General features: G+C 52.6%; 1 protein-coding gene across 1 annotated transcript; it reads left to right on the top strand.

Moving 5' to 3' along the window:
* Positions 1–517: 517 nt before the first annotated feature.
* LOC125956280 (ras association domain-containing protein 10-like) lies at positions 518–15668 on the top strand. The gene is made up of 4 exons (XM_049688001.1): positions 518–646; positions 12321–13076; positions 13812–14119; positions 14198–15668. Exons 2-4 carry the CDS (start codon positions 12468–12470, stop codon positions 15339–15341), a joined length of 2061 nt encoding a protein of 686 aa, XP_049543958.1. The 5' UTR covers positions 518–646; positions 12321–12467; the 3' UTR covers positions 15342–15668.
* Positions 15669–16404: the final 736 nt, after the last annotated feature.

Raw genomic sequence — 16404 nt, 5'->3', positions numbered from 1 at the left:
AAACACGAAAAAGCAATCAGCCACGGAGCACAACGGCCGGTCGATTGTGAAGATAGTGGTACGACCGGACCCGGACACCCCCGGATGGATGGGAAAAAGAGAGAGAGGGCGGAAAAGCGAGCGAACGAGCGAGTTTTTCCCGAAAATAAATAGATCCGCACGATCGCTTCACACCAAGTAATTGCCCATTCAAAAAGCCCTCGCCGGAACCCTGGACCACATTTCTGTCTGTCTGTCGGTGGCTGTGATTCGGAGCGAAAAGCGATCTCTAACTGCTGGCGAGTCCGTCCCCGATCTTGTGGCCGCGAAAAGTGTGTCGAAGGTCTCTCCACCAAAGGGCTCCACCGACCAGGAAAAAGGTTCTGGGAAAAGAAAGGTGACCCGGCATGTGAGGCATCGTCGTCGTCATCGCTCGAGAAAGTGCGACGCAAAGTGAAGTGTGATATCATCATCAACCTCATTACCAGAGTGTGAGTGTGTGTGTTTGTGTGCTGATGTTAAAAAGGCTCTGATCAGGTACCTAGCAAGCTGAAGAGTGTGTCTGCAAACAGCCACAACGATCACCACAAGAAGCAGCAGCAGCAGCAAGAGCAGAAGCTGAAGCAGCAATTGAAGTGTCTGGTCTGGCACTTCACACACACACAAGGTGCGTGAGTGAGTGAGATTCTTAACGGTCTTCCGTGACTTATGGGAATTAAGTAATTAAACGCAATTTCGCCTCATCATCATCATCATTGGCGCGAGTAGGCCCAACGGTCACGCAGGCGCTGCTCGTGGTGCTGGACGACCTCGGCGTCATCAATCACGTCAGTAGCAGCGAGGACCTGCAGTCCGCTGGTTCCGCATAAGCATAACTGATGCGTGTGCGCATTGGCGTGCTAGTTACAACCGTGTGTGTGTCTCTCTCTCGCAGGGTGCGAAAGGGGGTACTTCAACCAAAAAAACACAGAAGGAAAAATCATCGAAATCAGTTTCATTACGCGGCAGCAGCAGCAGTAGACCTCGAAAGGCATCATAAACAACAACGAGCCTAACAACAACACGTTGTGACGATTACTACTGCTGTTTCTGTGGCTCGCGGGACGAAGGTAAACAACTGCTAACACTATGTGCTATGTGGTGGCGCGCGCACAGTACCAAGCACATACCCGCAATTAATGGTCAACGGCAGCTACCATCCATTGGGGTTTAACTTTCACGCTCGCAACAATCGATGACCGATGCTGGTGTTATGACGATGTTTCGGCTCCACAGCCTGCTACTACTACTGCCTTCAATGCCTACTGCCACCACCAATAAATGATGCACTTCTTCTCTCGGGCCGCTTAATTGATTCCAATATTTTATTTCGGAGTCACGGCAGTGCGGTCCGAGGAGGTGGCGGGGGAGCCGAGAGCGCGTAAAAACAGGTCTTCGGTCTGCATCGCGACTCGCGAATCAAGGTATAGCAGAAGAAGCTGCTGTTGCTACCTGTTGTTGCGCGCGTTGCTCTGAAAGCTCGAATCCAGAGCTTGGAGCTCGCGCTGGGTTGAATGAAACTGAAAACTGAATCGATTCCACCAGGCGGGAGCCGGGAGCGAGGGAATAACAGGTTGTGCAGGGAAGCGTCAGACAGAAGGCAACCACATGACCCAAGAGGAATGTCCAGACGGAGCAGAAGGAGCAGGAGACGAGGAGGAATGTAGTAAAACAAATAAGTCTAGAATCAATGACAGATACATTGCGGCGTGTAGGACACGAGATCGCCGACCGCGTCGAGGAGTTCAGCGCGCCTTGGCATCGGGCGTTGAAGTCACCACGGCGGGATTGAATGGAAGAAAAAAAACCTCGCGAACGACACAAACAAAAAAACGAAAACCCTTTCTGGAGCTGGAGGCGATTGCGCAAAGCGATCGTCATCGCACCATGGAGTGACTTGTGGGGCGAGGGGGAGAGGGGGTTGAGGCCTGCGCGCGTGTGGGGTCTCGCTGCACTGCACGCGAAAGACTTGGCCGCGATGTCCGTCCATTCGACGGTTCCAACCACCCGATGCCACGATGAAAGGGAAAGGGTAAAAAGGCTCACACACACGCACACGGGCATGGTGCTGGGAGTGCAGCGTTAGCGTGTGTTCCTTTAAATCATTCCCCAGCCGCTGGGTTGCTCTCGTTCGAAACGAAAGACTTGCGCATAAGCGACGAACTCGCGCGCTCTGTTCGCGTATATTGGCGGGAGGATCGAAATCGAAATGAAATATTGACGTTCCAGGGGCCGCCGTGTATGACACGCAACCAATGTGCGTGTCAGCGAGCGTGTGTGTCGCTGCGGTGGCAATAATTGATACTTTCGCTCGGCGCAGGAGGTTTAGGCAATAGCCGTCCTCTTGCCGAGGTGCCGATGATCAATCGTCGATCACCTTCCCTCTAACACATGATTACGATCTCGGGCGCGTTTGGCGGCAGTGGCGGCGTCCTGTGGTGTGTCAAAGCAAGGGTGCTGTGGTGTGATTTCGATCTTGTTGATCGTCACGTACCTCGTACCAGGTGATTAAATGGGCTCGAGCGTAGCATCCGTTGTCGGTGGGCAAACCGTTTAAGACATGCAAATCGCAGCACAGCTGGTTGTAGCTGTAGGGTTTTCCATCTTTTTCCCCGTTCGCCAATCGCCGCCCGGTTCGCGATCTCGTTCCGCACGCGAGCACTTGATCGCGGGAGCTGATGATAGCCAGCAGGGCCGCGTCGGGGCGAGGGATCGCGAACAGGTGTTTAATAATTATGGTGGACCACCACCGCGATCGGCATCATCGCGATATGAGGCTCAGGTTTCATTAAGAACTTCATTCGCGATTCTCTTGTCTCGCTCCCCTCCTTCCTGCAAGATCGTCCCCTCGAGGGGTCTCTTTAAATGATGAGCGATGAATCTCGAGCACGAAGCGCAACATTGTTGCAGCAGCAGCAACCACAACGATCGATGCGCAGACACACACACACACACACCGCCATCTGGTGCAGTGATAAGTGGTTTCTCTCATGTTGATGCTGGAGCTGGAGCGCGAAACTCGGCTTTGCATGTCCAACTTTCTTTGACCTTCCACGTGCGCCGCTTGATGGTTGACCACCACCCGGCGACCGCGATCCATCCACACGGCGAAAAGCATCGTGTGCGCTCCGTGAACCGGAAGAAAACAACGGACGGCAAAATGGAAAACATCTGCCAGTCCGTGGCTAGCGGGGTGGGAGAGTGAGTGAGTGAGCATGAAAACGGTTGTCTAATTTACGGATTTCATTACAACAACCATTATGATATGGCCTAGTTCGGATATGGTGAACGGTTTTTGTGTTTTTTCGCGGGCGCATTTCGTTTCGTTTCGTTTTCAAAATGAGAAGACAGGAGGAGAGAGAAAGAGGGTATATGGAAGAAGAGGCTAGAGACATGATCGCGTGTTGATGCCCCTCCTCCTCAGGCTCATCTCATAGCTTATGTTTGGCCTTTTTGACCGTTGACCGGGTTTGCGGTCGAGTGATGCCTCGGCGGAGGTCATCCTGGAGGTCTTAGGTTACGAGCATGCTCGCACCGCGGACCTGTCGACGCTTGCTACGCTCGATTCAAACACTTCACCGGAATGGTGACGTGATGATGTTGCTTCGATAACGCCTACTTGATGTTTCTCGCGCGAAGCAGACGACGTGTTTACCGCTTTCGATGACACACACACACGGAATGGAATGTCAAAAAGTGGAAGGTAACGGCAAGTGACATACGCATCATCATCTCCATCATCATCATCATCATCAGGGGCTGTGGCTGTGAATTCTGGAAGCACGGCTTAGCATATTAAAGATCGCGAGAATGAAGCACCACCATCTGAGCGCCTTTTTGGCCATTTGCAAGAGCTTCGCGCTCAGAAGTCATTCCCCCCTCGGGGCCCAGGAGAGGTGCTTTGAGGTCTCTCTCTCTGTGTGTGGTCAGCGCCTCTCTCCATAACTTCCTGCTGCTCCTCTTCAACCGCAACGAAAATGTTCTTCAACTCTTCTGTTCCCTCTTTATGGACGAATTCAAACCGAAAACATATGCCAGAACCATCGTTCCACTTGCTTGGCTACGGAATTGAAGCATCAAAAGCGCGCGCGTAGCGTAACGTAGAACCCCGGCCACCGGTGCCTTACCGGTGGCCCCGACCCGGGGGGATGGAACACATTAAGCATTTCTTCTGTTTCTTCGCTTCGGTCTTCTCCAAACCGCCAGGTTCGCCCCATTAACCGTGCCGGAGCGCGCTATCAGCCAGCCACCGATGATACCGTTAAAGGCGGCAGACCTTAACCAGGGACCGCTGGCGCTGGCGCGGTTCCGCTCGAATAATAAGTAGCCTATTCCCCGGCCCCGCACCAGACATCCCGGCTAGATAAGAAGCTCCAATTTTAGCATTCTGCGATGTCGATGACCGAATGTGCGTGCGTGCGTGCGTGTGTCGGTGTGCGTCTACTCGGACCTTAAAATGTCAACCTGGAATCCGTGGGAGTCCGTTACTAGCAGACCTCCGCCTCCAGATCCTTGCCCCGGGGATTAATAATTGTGATTTATGAAATTGCATAAACCAATCAACGGGGCGACCGGCGGTGGTGCTGACGGTCGGTTCATAATCTCCTTTCGCTTTCGCGGTTGTCCTCGTGGTGGTGACGGAGAATGCGAAGGAGATTGAGCACCGTCTGGGCGCCGTTCCCAGCAGCCACGACGACTGCTGCTGCTGCTGCTGCACATGGCACATCGTGTTCTGGGGTTGATTAATGCCAGCGCGCGCCATTCGCGTCTATTCCGTATTCAGGGTGTGTTGTCACAGGACCACGGACACCACGGCCGACGGCCTTATGCGACAAGGGCAGAATGTAATTGCCGCCCTAGACAACGTTTTATTGCTCTAAATGAATTAATTATAGAGAGGGGTGTGCCACCCCCTGCTGTACCGCACCGAGGCATTAGAAGTTGCGTCAGGAGCGGAGAGAAGAGGTTTGCTATAAAAAAAAGAGTGACTTCCTATAAACTGTTACCTCGGTATGTATGGTATCTGGTGCTGCTGCGGGTGATCGTAGCGACAGATCTCTTTTGAATTATCTTTACTTGAAAGGTCCATGGAATGAGCACCTGCTTTTTAGCCGCTCGAGGGGTTTGACACCGTAGTTGAGGTCTCAAATGATTTAATTGCATTATTAACCTTCTTACAGCAGTAGCAGTAGGTTCCTGGCTAATGAACACCGCCATCATCACGCGCCTGCGCTGCACAACACAATTGTCAACCGATCGGATCGGGTCGGCTCCTCCGGAGGTCGTCCATTGTCCGGATTCCGGATAACTAGTTTGGAGGCAAATGGAAGGAAGCAGGCGGTTTCGCCACCTAATGTCGGCCCATGGGCACTTGTCACCGGTCGGTCGATCGTGTAATTGCAGCTTTCCACCTTACCAGAAGTCCTCTCCTCACTCGAACTACTGTTGACCTTAGGTCCCGTCCCTGGGGCGGTCGACTATTCGGGGCGGATCTATGGTCCGTTGGAGTCGGGTTTTATGGACGTTGCTGGGGCCCGAGGTAAAAGTAGTGAAGGGTTCCTTTCCTCCCACTCCCCCCGCTCAAACCAACCGAACCATAACACCAAACCGGGTCTTTCTCGTTCGTTCGCTCTTTCACTCCTTAAGACGTCCGACGGTGGTCCGGTTCGAAAAACCGGGTAGTTCACCCGGTTGGCAAGACCCATTAACAACGGCACGAGAATCAAAGTAAAAAGGGGCCTCAACGGAGCGTGCAAACCGTCCTCCTTCTCCTCTTCCTCCGCTCCTGCTGCAGGAGAACCGTCACCGTCCGTTCTACTCCGCTGACGGCGCTGGACTCATCGTCTAGACCGTCTCTAGCGGCTGACGGACTGCCTTGTGTCTTGTGTGCTCTATGGGGACGCTGGTCGCGTTGGGGAGTAAATTTGGCGCACCACAATCCGGCCTGACGGGTGATCGTTAGCTAGCGATAGCGCCGGCCACGTCACGTACACACACACCGCTCACAACCTTGGAAGATAGCTCCAAGGCGTAGCTCTATACTGACTGGCCTGGTGCGTGATCAGCGAGCAGAAAATAAAAGCCAAAGCCGTGGCGCTAGCCTCCAGGTAGTACTTATTCTGCACCAGCAATCACAACGTTGCGGTTGTCCCAGCCCCCTTTGGCTATTGCCTCACTCGCAAGAGAGAGAGAGAGTTTAGAGGAGTTAGATGATTAAATGAATTTTTAATTTCCTTCTCCTTCTTCTTCCTCCTAATCTTCCTCCGCTCTGGTGCCTGCTGCAGCAGAGGTAGTGAGTGTTATAACGTACTGTTAGCATTAATTTACAAATTAGTAACTACTCTCCATCCCTCGACATCTCGTCAAACACACACGCACACGCACACAGCATTGCGCCCATGGCGCTCTGGTTGCTCATTAGCATCGGGACGAATAAATCAAGACAATGGGGAATACCGATACGGGAGAGCGTATCGGGGGTAGGTGCTCCTTGGGCCGAGTCGCGTAAATCAAAACTCTTCAAAATGAAGATAAACCTCGCACGTTGCGCCATGAATATGCAGCGTCGCTTCGTGGCGAAGTCTCGGCCTCTCCGGTCGTGATCAATATGATTTGAAACTACTCGCCGCGAGGTCAGGTCAGGTTAGGTCCACCCGTCCAGTACTACTAGTAGCTGCTGGCCAAATCGTTAAGGTTTTATCGCCAGGGCGATAGTCTGAAGTCATCTCCCCTCTCCCAGACAAAGCGCAGCTCATTAGCGCTGCTCCAGTGCTCCGGAGTTCCTCATTTCGTTCGCTCGTAATGTCCTCCTTCTTGGGTCATTGTGCCAACGTTAGGTTTTGTGATGCTAACGCACTAGCGGACGGGGTTTGCTGTGTGTATTTTCGAAACCAAATTAACTCGACCGCCTCGACGGCCATCGGAGACGGCTCATGATCTAATGCTCTGGCCATTGCCTGTGCGCAATGGCACGCTGGACACGCTATCTGGCTTCTGATCTCTTTCGGTCAGATCTTTATCGGCTCTGGCTTTCTGTTGTGTTGTGCTTGTGCTTGAATTCTAAACCTCTCCGATCTCTCTTTGCGGAACGTCGAAAGGCAGCGACGCACGAGCACCATAGTTTACCCAACTCTTTCGCTTTTGCAAGCATAATTAATGTATTTGATGTTGGCTGTGCAAATGAGCACAAGCGGCGCACGCTACGTGTGTGTGTGTGTTGCTTCGCGGATTCCTTCTCTTAGCACAGGGTTTGTTGTTTGTTGTTTCGATTGTTTGACTTCCCCAGTGGCCTGAAAGCTGCGCGCTCCAGCGTGTCTTGTGTCCGAAGATCTAGCGCCGTGCAGCGCCGACAAATTGGCAAACACGCACCGTATACCCGGGAGTACCGTGTGTGTGTATGTCATGTTAGTCTCCGGTTTTTTCGATCGTTTTGTTCCGAAATCGGTGAGCAAATCGGTTATCGCGGATTTGTTTAACAAAAAACAAAAAAAAAACAGCTTGCAGCTGCGTGGCGTGTCAGGACAGGAGCGCGCCTGTCACGCAACAAGTTGAGTTGCGCGGGGCGGCATTTCGTTGTTTTATGTTTGCTAATTTATGTCCGTAGGCCGACAGCCCGGCCACCGTTTGTCGGACCGGCAGGCCATCGGCATCGGCACCGGCACCGCCATGGCCTCTCATTAGAGATACCGCTACACGGTGACCGTTCGATTGATAAAGTGGAACAGCATGAACGTTTGTACTAATCGTTTTGTCACTGATTTGCGCTCGGTCGCTGCGTCCTTGAGAAGCCGGTTTTTCGGACCGACGAGTGCAATCCGATTTGATAAGCCATTAAGACGTCCCCGGAGCGCTGCTTCGAGACGGCGTCTGCACGATCACGAGGTGTCAATCCAGTAGTAGTAGTAGTAGTAGTAGTAGTAGTAGTAGTAGTAGTAGTAGTAGTAGTAGTAGTAATCAGGCCGCCCCGTTGTCACATGCCGGACCAGCTGTCAGAATTGGGAGCAGCGGGGATTGTATTCAAATTTCAAGGACCACCTGTTTGACGTACTTTTACCACCACGGTCCCTGGTCCTGTGGTGGTGGTGGACATTCGAACCTGTGTGCAGTGCTGTGGTTTCAAATCACGGGTATAACTTTCCGACAAGAAAAGACGGCGGTCACCATATGGAGTGCTTTGATTTTTTTTGTGGCCCTAATGTCATCGAGCTCGTTTACACCGGTGGATCGATTTCTCCTTTTTCAAGGTGTTCAAGGCTCCACCGAAAAGCACCCCCAAAAGCGAAAAGAAGCCATTTAGCAGCAAAGCTCCTGCGTTACGTTACAAAACATTACAACACCGGCATCGATTAGCGAAGCGGCTCCTACAGACAGCTCAAGGGCCAACTGGCACGAGCCTCAGGTTGCAGTCATTGACGCAAAGGGGGGTTCGTGTCACAACCTGTGTGCACGCAGCGCAGATGACGTCGTACAGGAAGCAGTCAATGGCACCCGAGGGGAGGGTGCAGAGAGCGTGCTGAGAGGCGAGACACAGGAAATGTGACCAAATATCACGTCCCTCTTCCTGTCTTGCACCATACACACACACATACACACGGTGCAGCAGTTGCAACCACGACAGTAGCACTGCATCACACGCTACGCGGCGTTTTGGGCGTCGTTTACACCCTTTCTCTGCTCGTTTGAGCCTCTCCAGAGCATGAAATCGGGTTCAATTCACTCCAAATTCCCCGAGCAGACAGTCAGGGAGAGAGAGAGCGTTGGAGGGTCTGCCCCCTCCCTCTACACTGACACTGATGACAATCAATCAATTTGCTTTTGATCGGTAACGGCGTGTGCATACCTTATCAACCGCGCGCACTCCGTTCGGCACACCTTTCGCGGCCTCGGCCGGCTTGGTGGTGCAACCAAGCATTCCAAGTATCCCCCGGAGATGCGGAGTAGTGCCGCTCGTTTGCTCGCGCCTCATCGATCGAGGTGCGGAATCGCATGCCGAGTTACGAAGAAAAATAGCATCCAGCACCAAGACCTCTCTGGGCTGGACTGTTGCTGCTGCTGCTGCTGGTGTAGTGGAATGGCGAACGAGCCGCCGCATCCCCATAACGAAATCACGTCACGATTTTCGGTCTCCCCCCGCCAGGTGAGCTCACACGGCCCCTTGGACGACGACGACGACGACGCTGAGAACGACCGGCGTGTCTCGATTCTCGAGTAGTGGACTCGTGTGTGTGTGCTGTGAAGATGGGTTTGGGACGCTGTCACCCAATGCGATGCATCATGGTAGGCGACGTGCAACAATGTTCCTCTTCCTCCGTTCGGTAGTAGTACTCGGTGCGCCATAACCTCACAAAAACCGGGACCGGTCAGTCACGGTGCGAACGCACACAACACGCTTGCTGTTTGCTTGTCACCAGCACCAGGAGGAAGAGTAAAGCTCTGGTTCTCGTTCTCTTCGTGCTTCGTTCTCTGCTCCACAAGTTCGCGGAAGGTTCCCGTGATGTTGGGGCCCCGTTTTATGAGTCATTTAATGGTCTCTCGTCCGCGAATTAACCCAAGATCGTGTTCGACCGACCGAAGGTGGTACGCTTTACTTCCTTCAACCGCCGGGGCCACCGAGAGATCTGTTTTGAATGTCTGTTTTGTGCCATTCGTCTCCGTGGTTCCGTGCGTATTCGGCCTACGCACGCACCCCGTCAGCACTCCCCTTCAGACCTTCAAGACGAACCTCATCAAAGGTCATTCACGGATTGGTGGCGCCCTGAGCCCGAGCTGTGGCCGGGACCCGTTGTGACGGTAATTGATTGCGAGCTTCCAATCCAGTTGTATTGCTGCTCGTTGCTGGAGATCCTCGTCACAGATGATCTCGTTGGCGCGTTGCCAGAGACCAAGACCTTTACGCTTCGCGCTATCTCTTGAGCTCAAAGAGTGGCACTCGACGGCACGTTACATACGGATCGAGCAGCTGGCCAACGACTATGCTGGGAGCTGGCCGTGGAAATCATATTCACAATCGATCAGACTACTTGGTGCGGAAGGGAGAGAGAGGGAGCTTCACGATTAGTATTCATATATTCAAATTGAACGCTATGCGCGTGTGTTTTGCCGCGGAGTCCGTGACATAATTAAGACACCTCCAGACACCATCCCGGCACCATGTCTCGGCGATGCTCTAGTGTACCAGCATCCAACTCCATTGGAACGGTGGTGAAGGTGGCTGGCACACCATTCCCAGGCCAGTGTGTCGATCTCTTCTGACGGGCCGATTGATTCAACAAGCCAACAGCAGTCAGGGCCATCATCGCCGCCGCTACCACCATCATCATCGTCTTCCTCCTCCTTCGAACGAGGTCGTGGTAGGCGTCAAGTGGTGGAAGTGGCACTTGTAGCGTTGCGCCGAAATAGAAGAGATCATCACTCGCTGGCTGCCTCAAGTGATGGCACCTCGAAGCCTCGAGAAGATACCGTTTTCCCCCCCTCCGCGCGTACAAGCGAGCTGCTGAAGAACAAAGCTGCACCAGTGTGAGGCCAGACCGGTAGGACCTAGGTTGCTTGCTCGGTGACCTGGTTGAGACCTGCGCGCGCACGCACGCATGTGTACGGTACAATTGTGTACAACGTCGTCGGGGCACAATTCGGAGGTTGAAGTAATTAAACTCCTGGGAAAGTCCGGGGTGCGCACCGCATCCAGAACGGTGGCCTGCTCGTGCACACCGTAAAGACACCGTACACACCGACCGTGCACTTTGCATGCCAGACGGGAAAAAGGTTCTGAAGCCGGCGGGAATCGTGACCAAGTAGGCCTCGAACGCCCAGTGCCCGGCGAGTTCACGGATGTCTTGGATCGCCTCGTGTGTGTGTGTCTTGCTCAAAATGTAGATCGCGAGCGCAACAAAAGGTTAGGATCCGTTTCGTCCGCTCAAGTGTGTGTGTATGTGTGAGATCGTGTTGCCCATTAAAGGAGCTGCACCCCGGGGGAAGGGAAGGGGGCTATGATTGCGCTCTGTTTCCGTGAACACGGACAAAGCCATGATGTATCGTCATGTGCCGTTGGTGATGGCGGAATATCGAGATTATTCAAATTACCAGATCAGGTGTTCAGGTGTGTGTGTGTGCGGTCACACGGAGCATGGGTACATGGGTTGCAGCAGCACCAAAGAATGTCTGTGAAGGGTCCTATTAATGTGCAGCCGTCTCCTACCTCCACGATACTAATTGTGTGTCAATGGGTTTCTGTCAGAAGAAGAACGGTACACAGAAGCCGCTAAGGTGCCTTATCTGCGCGATTAATGAAGTAGATCCTTTTAATGCAACGGTAAGCGAGAAAAAGAGAGAGAGAGAGACATTAATCAATCCTATGCGATTAGCGCGTTGATTGAGCATTGAGCAAGGAGAAGGCACTAGACATTTAGAGAGAGCGTTATGCGTTTTGATCGGCAAGCATTAAAGCGTTGCAGCTGCTGTTGCGACTTTATTCATTACTCATCGGAACGATAGCGTGACGAAGCATCAGCAAGTAACCAGCCAGCCAGTCAGCCAGCTAGCCAGCAACCGGCCGATGGACTCGAGATTAGCGCATAGCTCGCAGCTAGAGTTTCGCAACACGCTGCCCCGGTTTGACCTTCTGCGTCACCGCAGTGTAGAGCGCTGCCACCAGCAGCTCGCTTTGGAGGAAGTGAACCCGTTGCATTCGCCTAACGGCGTGACATTTCTCACGAAAAGCCTCCGTGAGTTGGTGCGAAGTGAAGGTTCCACCTTGCCTTTTTTTTTTAGAGGAGGCCTTCCTGTCAAACAAATTACAATCAACACCAACGCACACACACGCACACACACAGCTAGACACTGGAGCTGCACGCAATTTCCGCACAACCAGACGACCGGGCGAAGAGGTCAGCGAATGGTTTTTGTTTTTTTTTTACTTGGGAAGAAATTCGATTTCCTGTGATCCCAGCCTGCTACGATGCCCGATGGACTTTTTGGGGGCAACCCTCTCCCCGGTTGCACCTGTTGCATAATCGGCCCAACATAATCTTCCATTCCGGTCGGGCCAGCAATTATCATCACGTTACGCCGCTTGCATCCAAGCAGTCGGCGGCTGCTGCTGGGCTTTAAACGAAGAGTCCTGCGAGACTCCAGAGGAAGCAATACGTCAAACGTCATCGTAGTATCGATGCCGATGGTGGTGGTGATGCTGGTGGTGGTGGACCAAACACCGGGGGTCGTTTTCGGGGTCGTGCTCTATAATCATACCGCCGAACCGGTCATCCAGTTTGCTGATCGATCTCTCTCTCTTTATCTCTCTTTTGCAGGTTCTTCCTCTCTTACGCAGACGATAATCAATAGCAGTCGCGAGGAGCAGCAGCAGCAGCAGCAACGAGCGGATCAGCATGCTGATCGTACGGTAACGGCCAAAGTGCTGTCGAATCGATCTCCGTCTTTCTCGGCTCTGATAAAGAATGAACGGTTGCGGTGGCGTTGGTAGTGGTGTACCAGTGCCGATGGCACTGGCCGAGCATCGTGCAAAGATCATCGCCAGTTCCGGTGGTCGCCAACAGCAGCAGCAGCAGCAGCAGCAACATCAACAACAGTCATCGAATTGGCTGCTCACTGGTCAACTTCGACGACCATCGCCGATCGGTGCCGTCGCTGGTGGTTCCGGCCGTCGTCAAAAGGAAGCCAGTGCAGGCGCACGGAAAGTGCTCGACCCTGGCAGTGACGGTGAGGAGGATGATAGTGCGTCGGTGCGGAGCGATGATAACGAATCATCGTCAGAGACGGTGAGCGATTGCTCCGTTGATGAGATACCGGTGTGGATCAAGGGCGAACAGCGATGGATCTCGGGCGTCACGGACGAGACGACGTGTGCGGATCTGATCGAGGTGCTGGTGCAGCAGGAGCAGGAACAGCAGCAACAGCAGGGGACGGCAGCGGGAGGGCCCGTTGTGCCACCAGCCCCAGTGAAGGACTATTGCATCACGGAACGGTGGCGACAGGTGGAGCAGGTGCTAGATCGTGAGACGAAGATATGGCAAATCTGGACCGCATGGGGCAAGGCACAACCGGAGGTAAGTCTGGAGGGGAGGGGAAGGAGATCAAGAGTTTGATTTATTCCATTTTAACAAGGCTATACCCCGGGACTCGCGTTGAAACATTGGTTGAAACCAGTTTAGACGGCTTTAGATCACATTCAAATAGTGCTCGAAACTAATGAATCCGAACATATCTTGCCCTGTATTCGGTGCTGTTGGTCATCTTTTAGATACAATGCTCCTCAAGCGGCTGGATAGCGAAGTAGTGACTTCTGTTCGAGGGCACCACTTAAAAGATCAATGAAGTAGCATAGACCTAACGAGATGTCTGAACCTAGGCGGTCTTTGTTAGATTTATCGAAATCCTTTGGCATTCTCCTACCGCTTGAACCAGGCAGGTAGCTCCATCCATCCATAAAAAGGTAAACTGATTGGCCATTGATGCAGCACACGAAAGCGAGCGCTCGCGCGCGTCCATAAAGATAAATCAGCCATCAGCCATAGGTTCTTTCAATAATTCCAAGGCTGCCGGTGGCACTCTCATTTGCTCATGCTCATGTCATGATCGCTACGCACCTTACCAGCGTCTATCAAGCATCGGCAGATCAGTAACGTAGTCCAATTTATTGACAAGCGGTCCCATTAGAGAGAACACCTCAAGGACAGCCACTCATAGGCTCGCTGGACATGGATTGTGTTTAAATCTCGCATGTCAACTCATCGATTCCAGGATACTAATCCTTTTCTATGGTCTTTCCACCCTTGCCGTAGGTGAAATTCATTCTCCGTCGAGCCGATGGTTCCCATGGAACGATGGCGAGTGTTGCGGGTGCGACGGCCACCACGACGACACCCATCGGTGGTGAGCGGGATCGGGATAGTGGCCGCGGAAGCCCGACAGGCAGCATCAACAGTGCAATCGTACGGCGTAAGCGCCATCGGGCCCAAAAGTCGACCTTCGCCTGGATGACGCACGGACAGACGATCCACCCGAAGTCATCGAAGACGTCGATCGAGCGTTTGATGAAGCTAATCCTCGAGCAGGGTGACATCATACAGCAGCAACTGTCCAAGTTACGGTAAGTCTTTGAGGACCTTTTGATTGATAGCACAACCAAGTCACTCATTTTGTTATACGACCTTTTTCCTCCCCACAGTGATCGCGAGCTACAGATCAGCACGATCGAAGAGGAGCGACATCGAGTGCGGGAACGGGAGCATGGCAAGAACTATCTGCTCGAAACGTACCTGAAGGGACTCTCCGAGGCGACCGAAACGGATCCGAATGCACTCGACAGTGGCATCACTTCAGAGGCTACTACGACGGCCTCCCCGGAGATGGACTTTGCACCGGAGAATGATTCCGATCACAGTGCGGTGCCTGGTGTCTCTACAACGGCAGCGAGTGGTACTACTTCCGCAGCAAACAATGTCGCTCCCCCCGAAGAAGATCCATCGGTAAAGGAACAGATCAAGCTACTCGAAAAGATCGTCTCCCTTAACAAACGAATCCAGCGCGAAGAAGAATCCGCGGTGAAGCTGTTCGAGCGTATCCGGCGCTACCAGCTAGAGGATCCACCGGATCAGGCACGTATCGAACTGGAGGACGCCCTGACCAAAGTGAATGCCTCGATCGATCGGGAATCACAGGAGCTGCACTTGATCGATGAAAGTCTTCACAAATCGGATGAGCTGTTGCGCGAAAGAACGGAACTTCTGAAGAGCTTGACGGAGGAGCTACTGCAGCAGGAAACGAGCATACCAGACTCCCATGCACCCGATGCCAAAGTGATTATGGACTTTTCACAACCGAATCCGGTGATGCGAGTTGATCGACATAATCCCCAGGAGCAGCAGCAGCAGCAACAGCAGCCTTCACTCAGCCACACGGGAACCCTTGGCCCTTCGAGAACGGGCTTCAAACCGTCGAACTACCCGACGCTCTACCCGATCGCGGAAGCCGTCGGTCCCGGGGAACCGGCCAAGATTGTGATCGCGAGCAGTACACTGCCAAGAAACTTCCAGCGACCGGCACTGACGGTACCGGTGTCGCAGCAGGTACCAGGGGCGCAGGGGCGTCTCACCGTACCCGATGCCACCGGTATCTCCGTCCATCAGATCAATAAGTTTATACAATGTAGCAATAATCTGGGCACCAACTGCAATACCAATCGGGACGATAAAATCTGCCCCAAGCAGCTGTTCCATTCGGCCGTCTCGGCATCGGCTGGCGAGTCCCCGAGTGGCCAACAGCTGGTACCACCGGGCCACGATCTAACCAACATGGGAACGCTTGTGTAACATTTTTCGATGGTGTGGGGAATTGAAAGGAAGGAATGTCAGAGGAGTCACGGAGAGGAGAGGTCAGTGAGCTGAGGGGGTAGGGAGCCCATTTTCGCAACCAAATCGAACCGAAACCGAAGAATTCTAGAGCATCGCCGGTGTGTATGTAGATAGTGGAGCCGACCAAACCGACCAAACGACCAAGGAATGACCAACGAAATCAAAAAAATAAAGGAAAGAAACACCCAATTAGTCTAGTAAAAGTAGAACAGACAGAGGACAAAGTATTTAAGGCACTAGAAGTAGCATTTTCCGCTTATTATACAATCTGTTTACCCCCCCCCCCCCCCCCCCCTTTTGTTTATTTAAGTGTTTTTGTTTTGTTGCGTGAGTGTAGTATCGCTGGATCGCGTTTTGTCGGATTTATTGTGTTAAGTAAATTAAGCTGGTGAAGCAGTTTTGCAGTTTGCTTATTGATCGCCCTTGATCGCTGTAAGATGCGTTTGTTAGCTAGTCAAATGGTAAGATTTCAAAGCATTTCTGTCGACAGAGAAAAAGAGAGAAAACAGTTACAAAGCTGGGGTATAAACATAAACACACAATTTGCACACATCAGAGAGGAATTCTCTTAATGTAGCAACAAACATTGTGGGGCGTCGGTCGTGGGTTTTTTGTCTAGCCAAAAAAGCATCATTCAATCGTTAAAATCATGAAATAAAAATTAAATATTTTTCACAAAAAAAATAACTCGCATCGGGTGCCAATTGATCGCAGTAGCCCTCGTTTCCTGCTTACCTGTTTAGTATTCCCTTCAAATGATCCCGAATGAACCAGAAATCGAGACTAAATTGAGGTTAAGTGCTTCAGCTAACCCGTTTCCAGCAGCAGCAGCAGCACAAGTTAGCAACCAATCAACGGAATCTCGCGAAAGAGGTTTTCCCGCACCGGGGGCGGGGCGGGTGAGATTGAAGCAAACAACAATCCGGGACAACCGACAGTGCCTCGCTCGTGATGTAAATCACATCGCACAGCAAACTTCCAGCCAGCCTATCCAGTCGAACCAGCAGCAGTCCCGAGTGCT

This window comes from Anopheles darlingi, chromosome 3 (assembly GCF_943734745.1).
Source record: "Anopheles darlingi chromosome 3, idAnoDarlMG_H_01, whole genome shotgun sequence".
Taxonomy (NCBI): Eukaryota; Metazoa; Arthropoda; class Insecta; order Diptera; family Culicidae; genus Anopheles; species Anopheles darlingi.
This window is presented reverse-complemented; position numbering and strand designations above follow the sequence as displayed.

What these genes read in the sequence shown, in the direction of transcription:
- LOC125956280 (XM_049688001.1), top strand. Translation starts at nt 12,468, where the DNA reads ATGAACGGTTGCGGTGGCGTTGGTAGTGGTGTACCAGTGCCGATGGCA. An exon ending in GGGGCAAGGCACAACCGGAG is followed by an intron (nt 13,077 to 13,811) that starts GTAAGTCTGGAG and finishes CCCTTGCCGTAG; the next exon opens with GTGAAATTCATTCTCCGTCG. An exon ending in CAGCAACTGTCCAAGTTACG is followed by an intron (nt 14,120 to 14,197) that starts GTAAGTCTTTGA and finishes TCCTCCCCACAG; the next exon opens with TGATCGCGAGCTACAGATCA.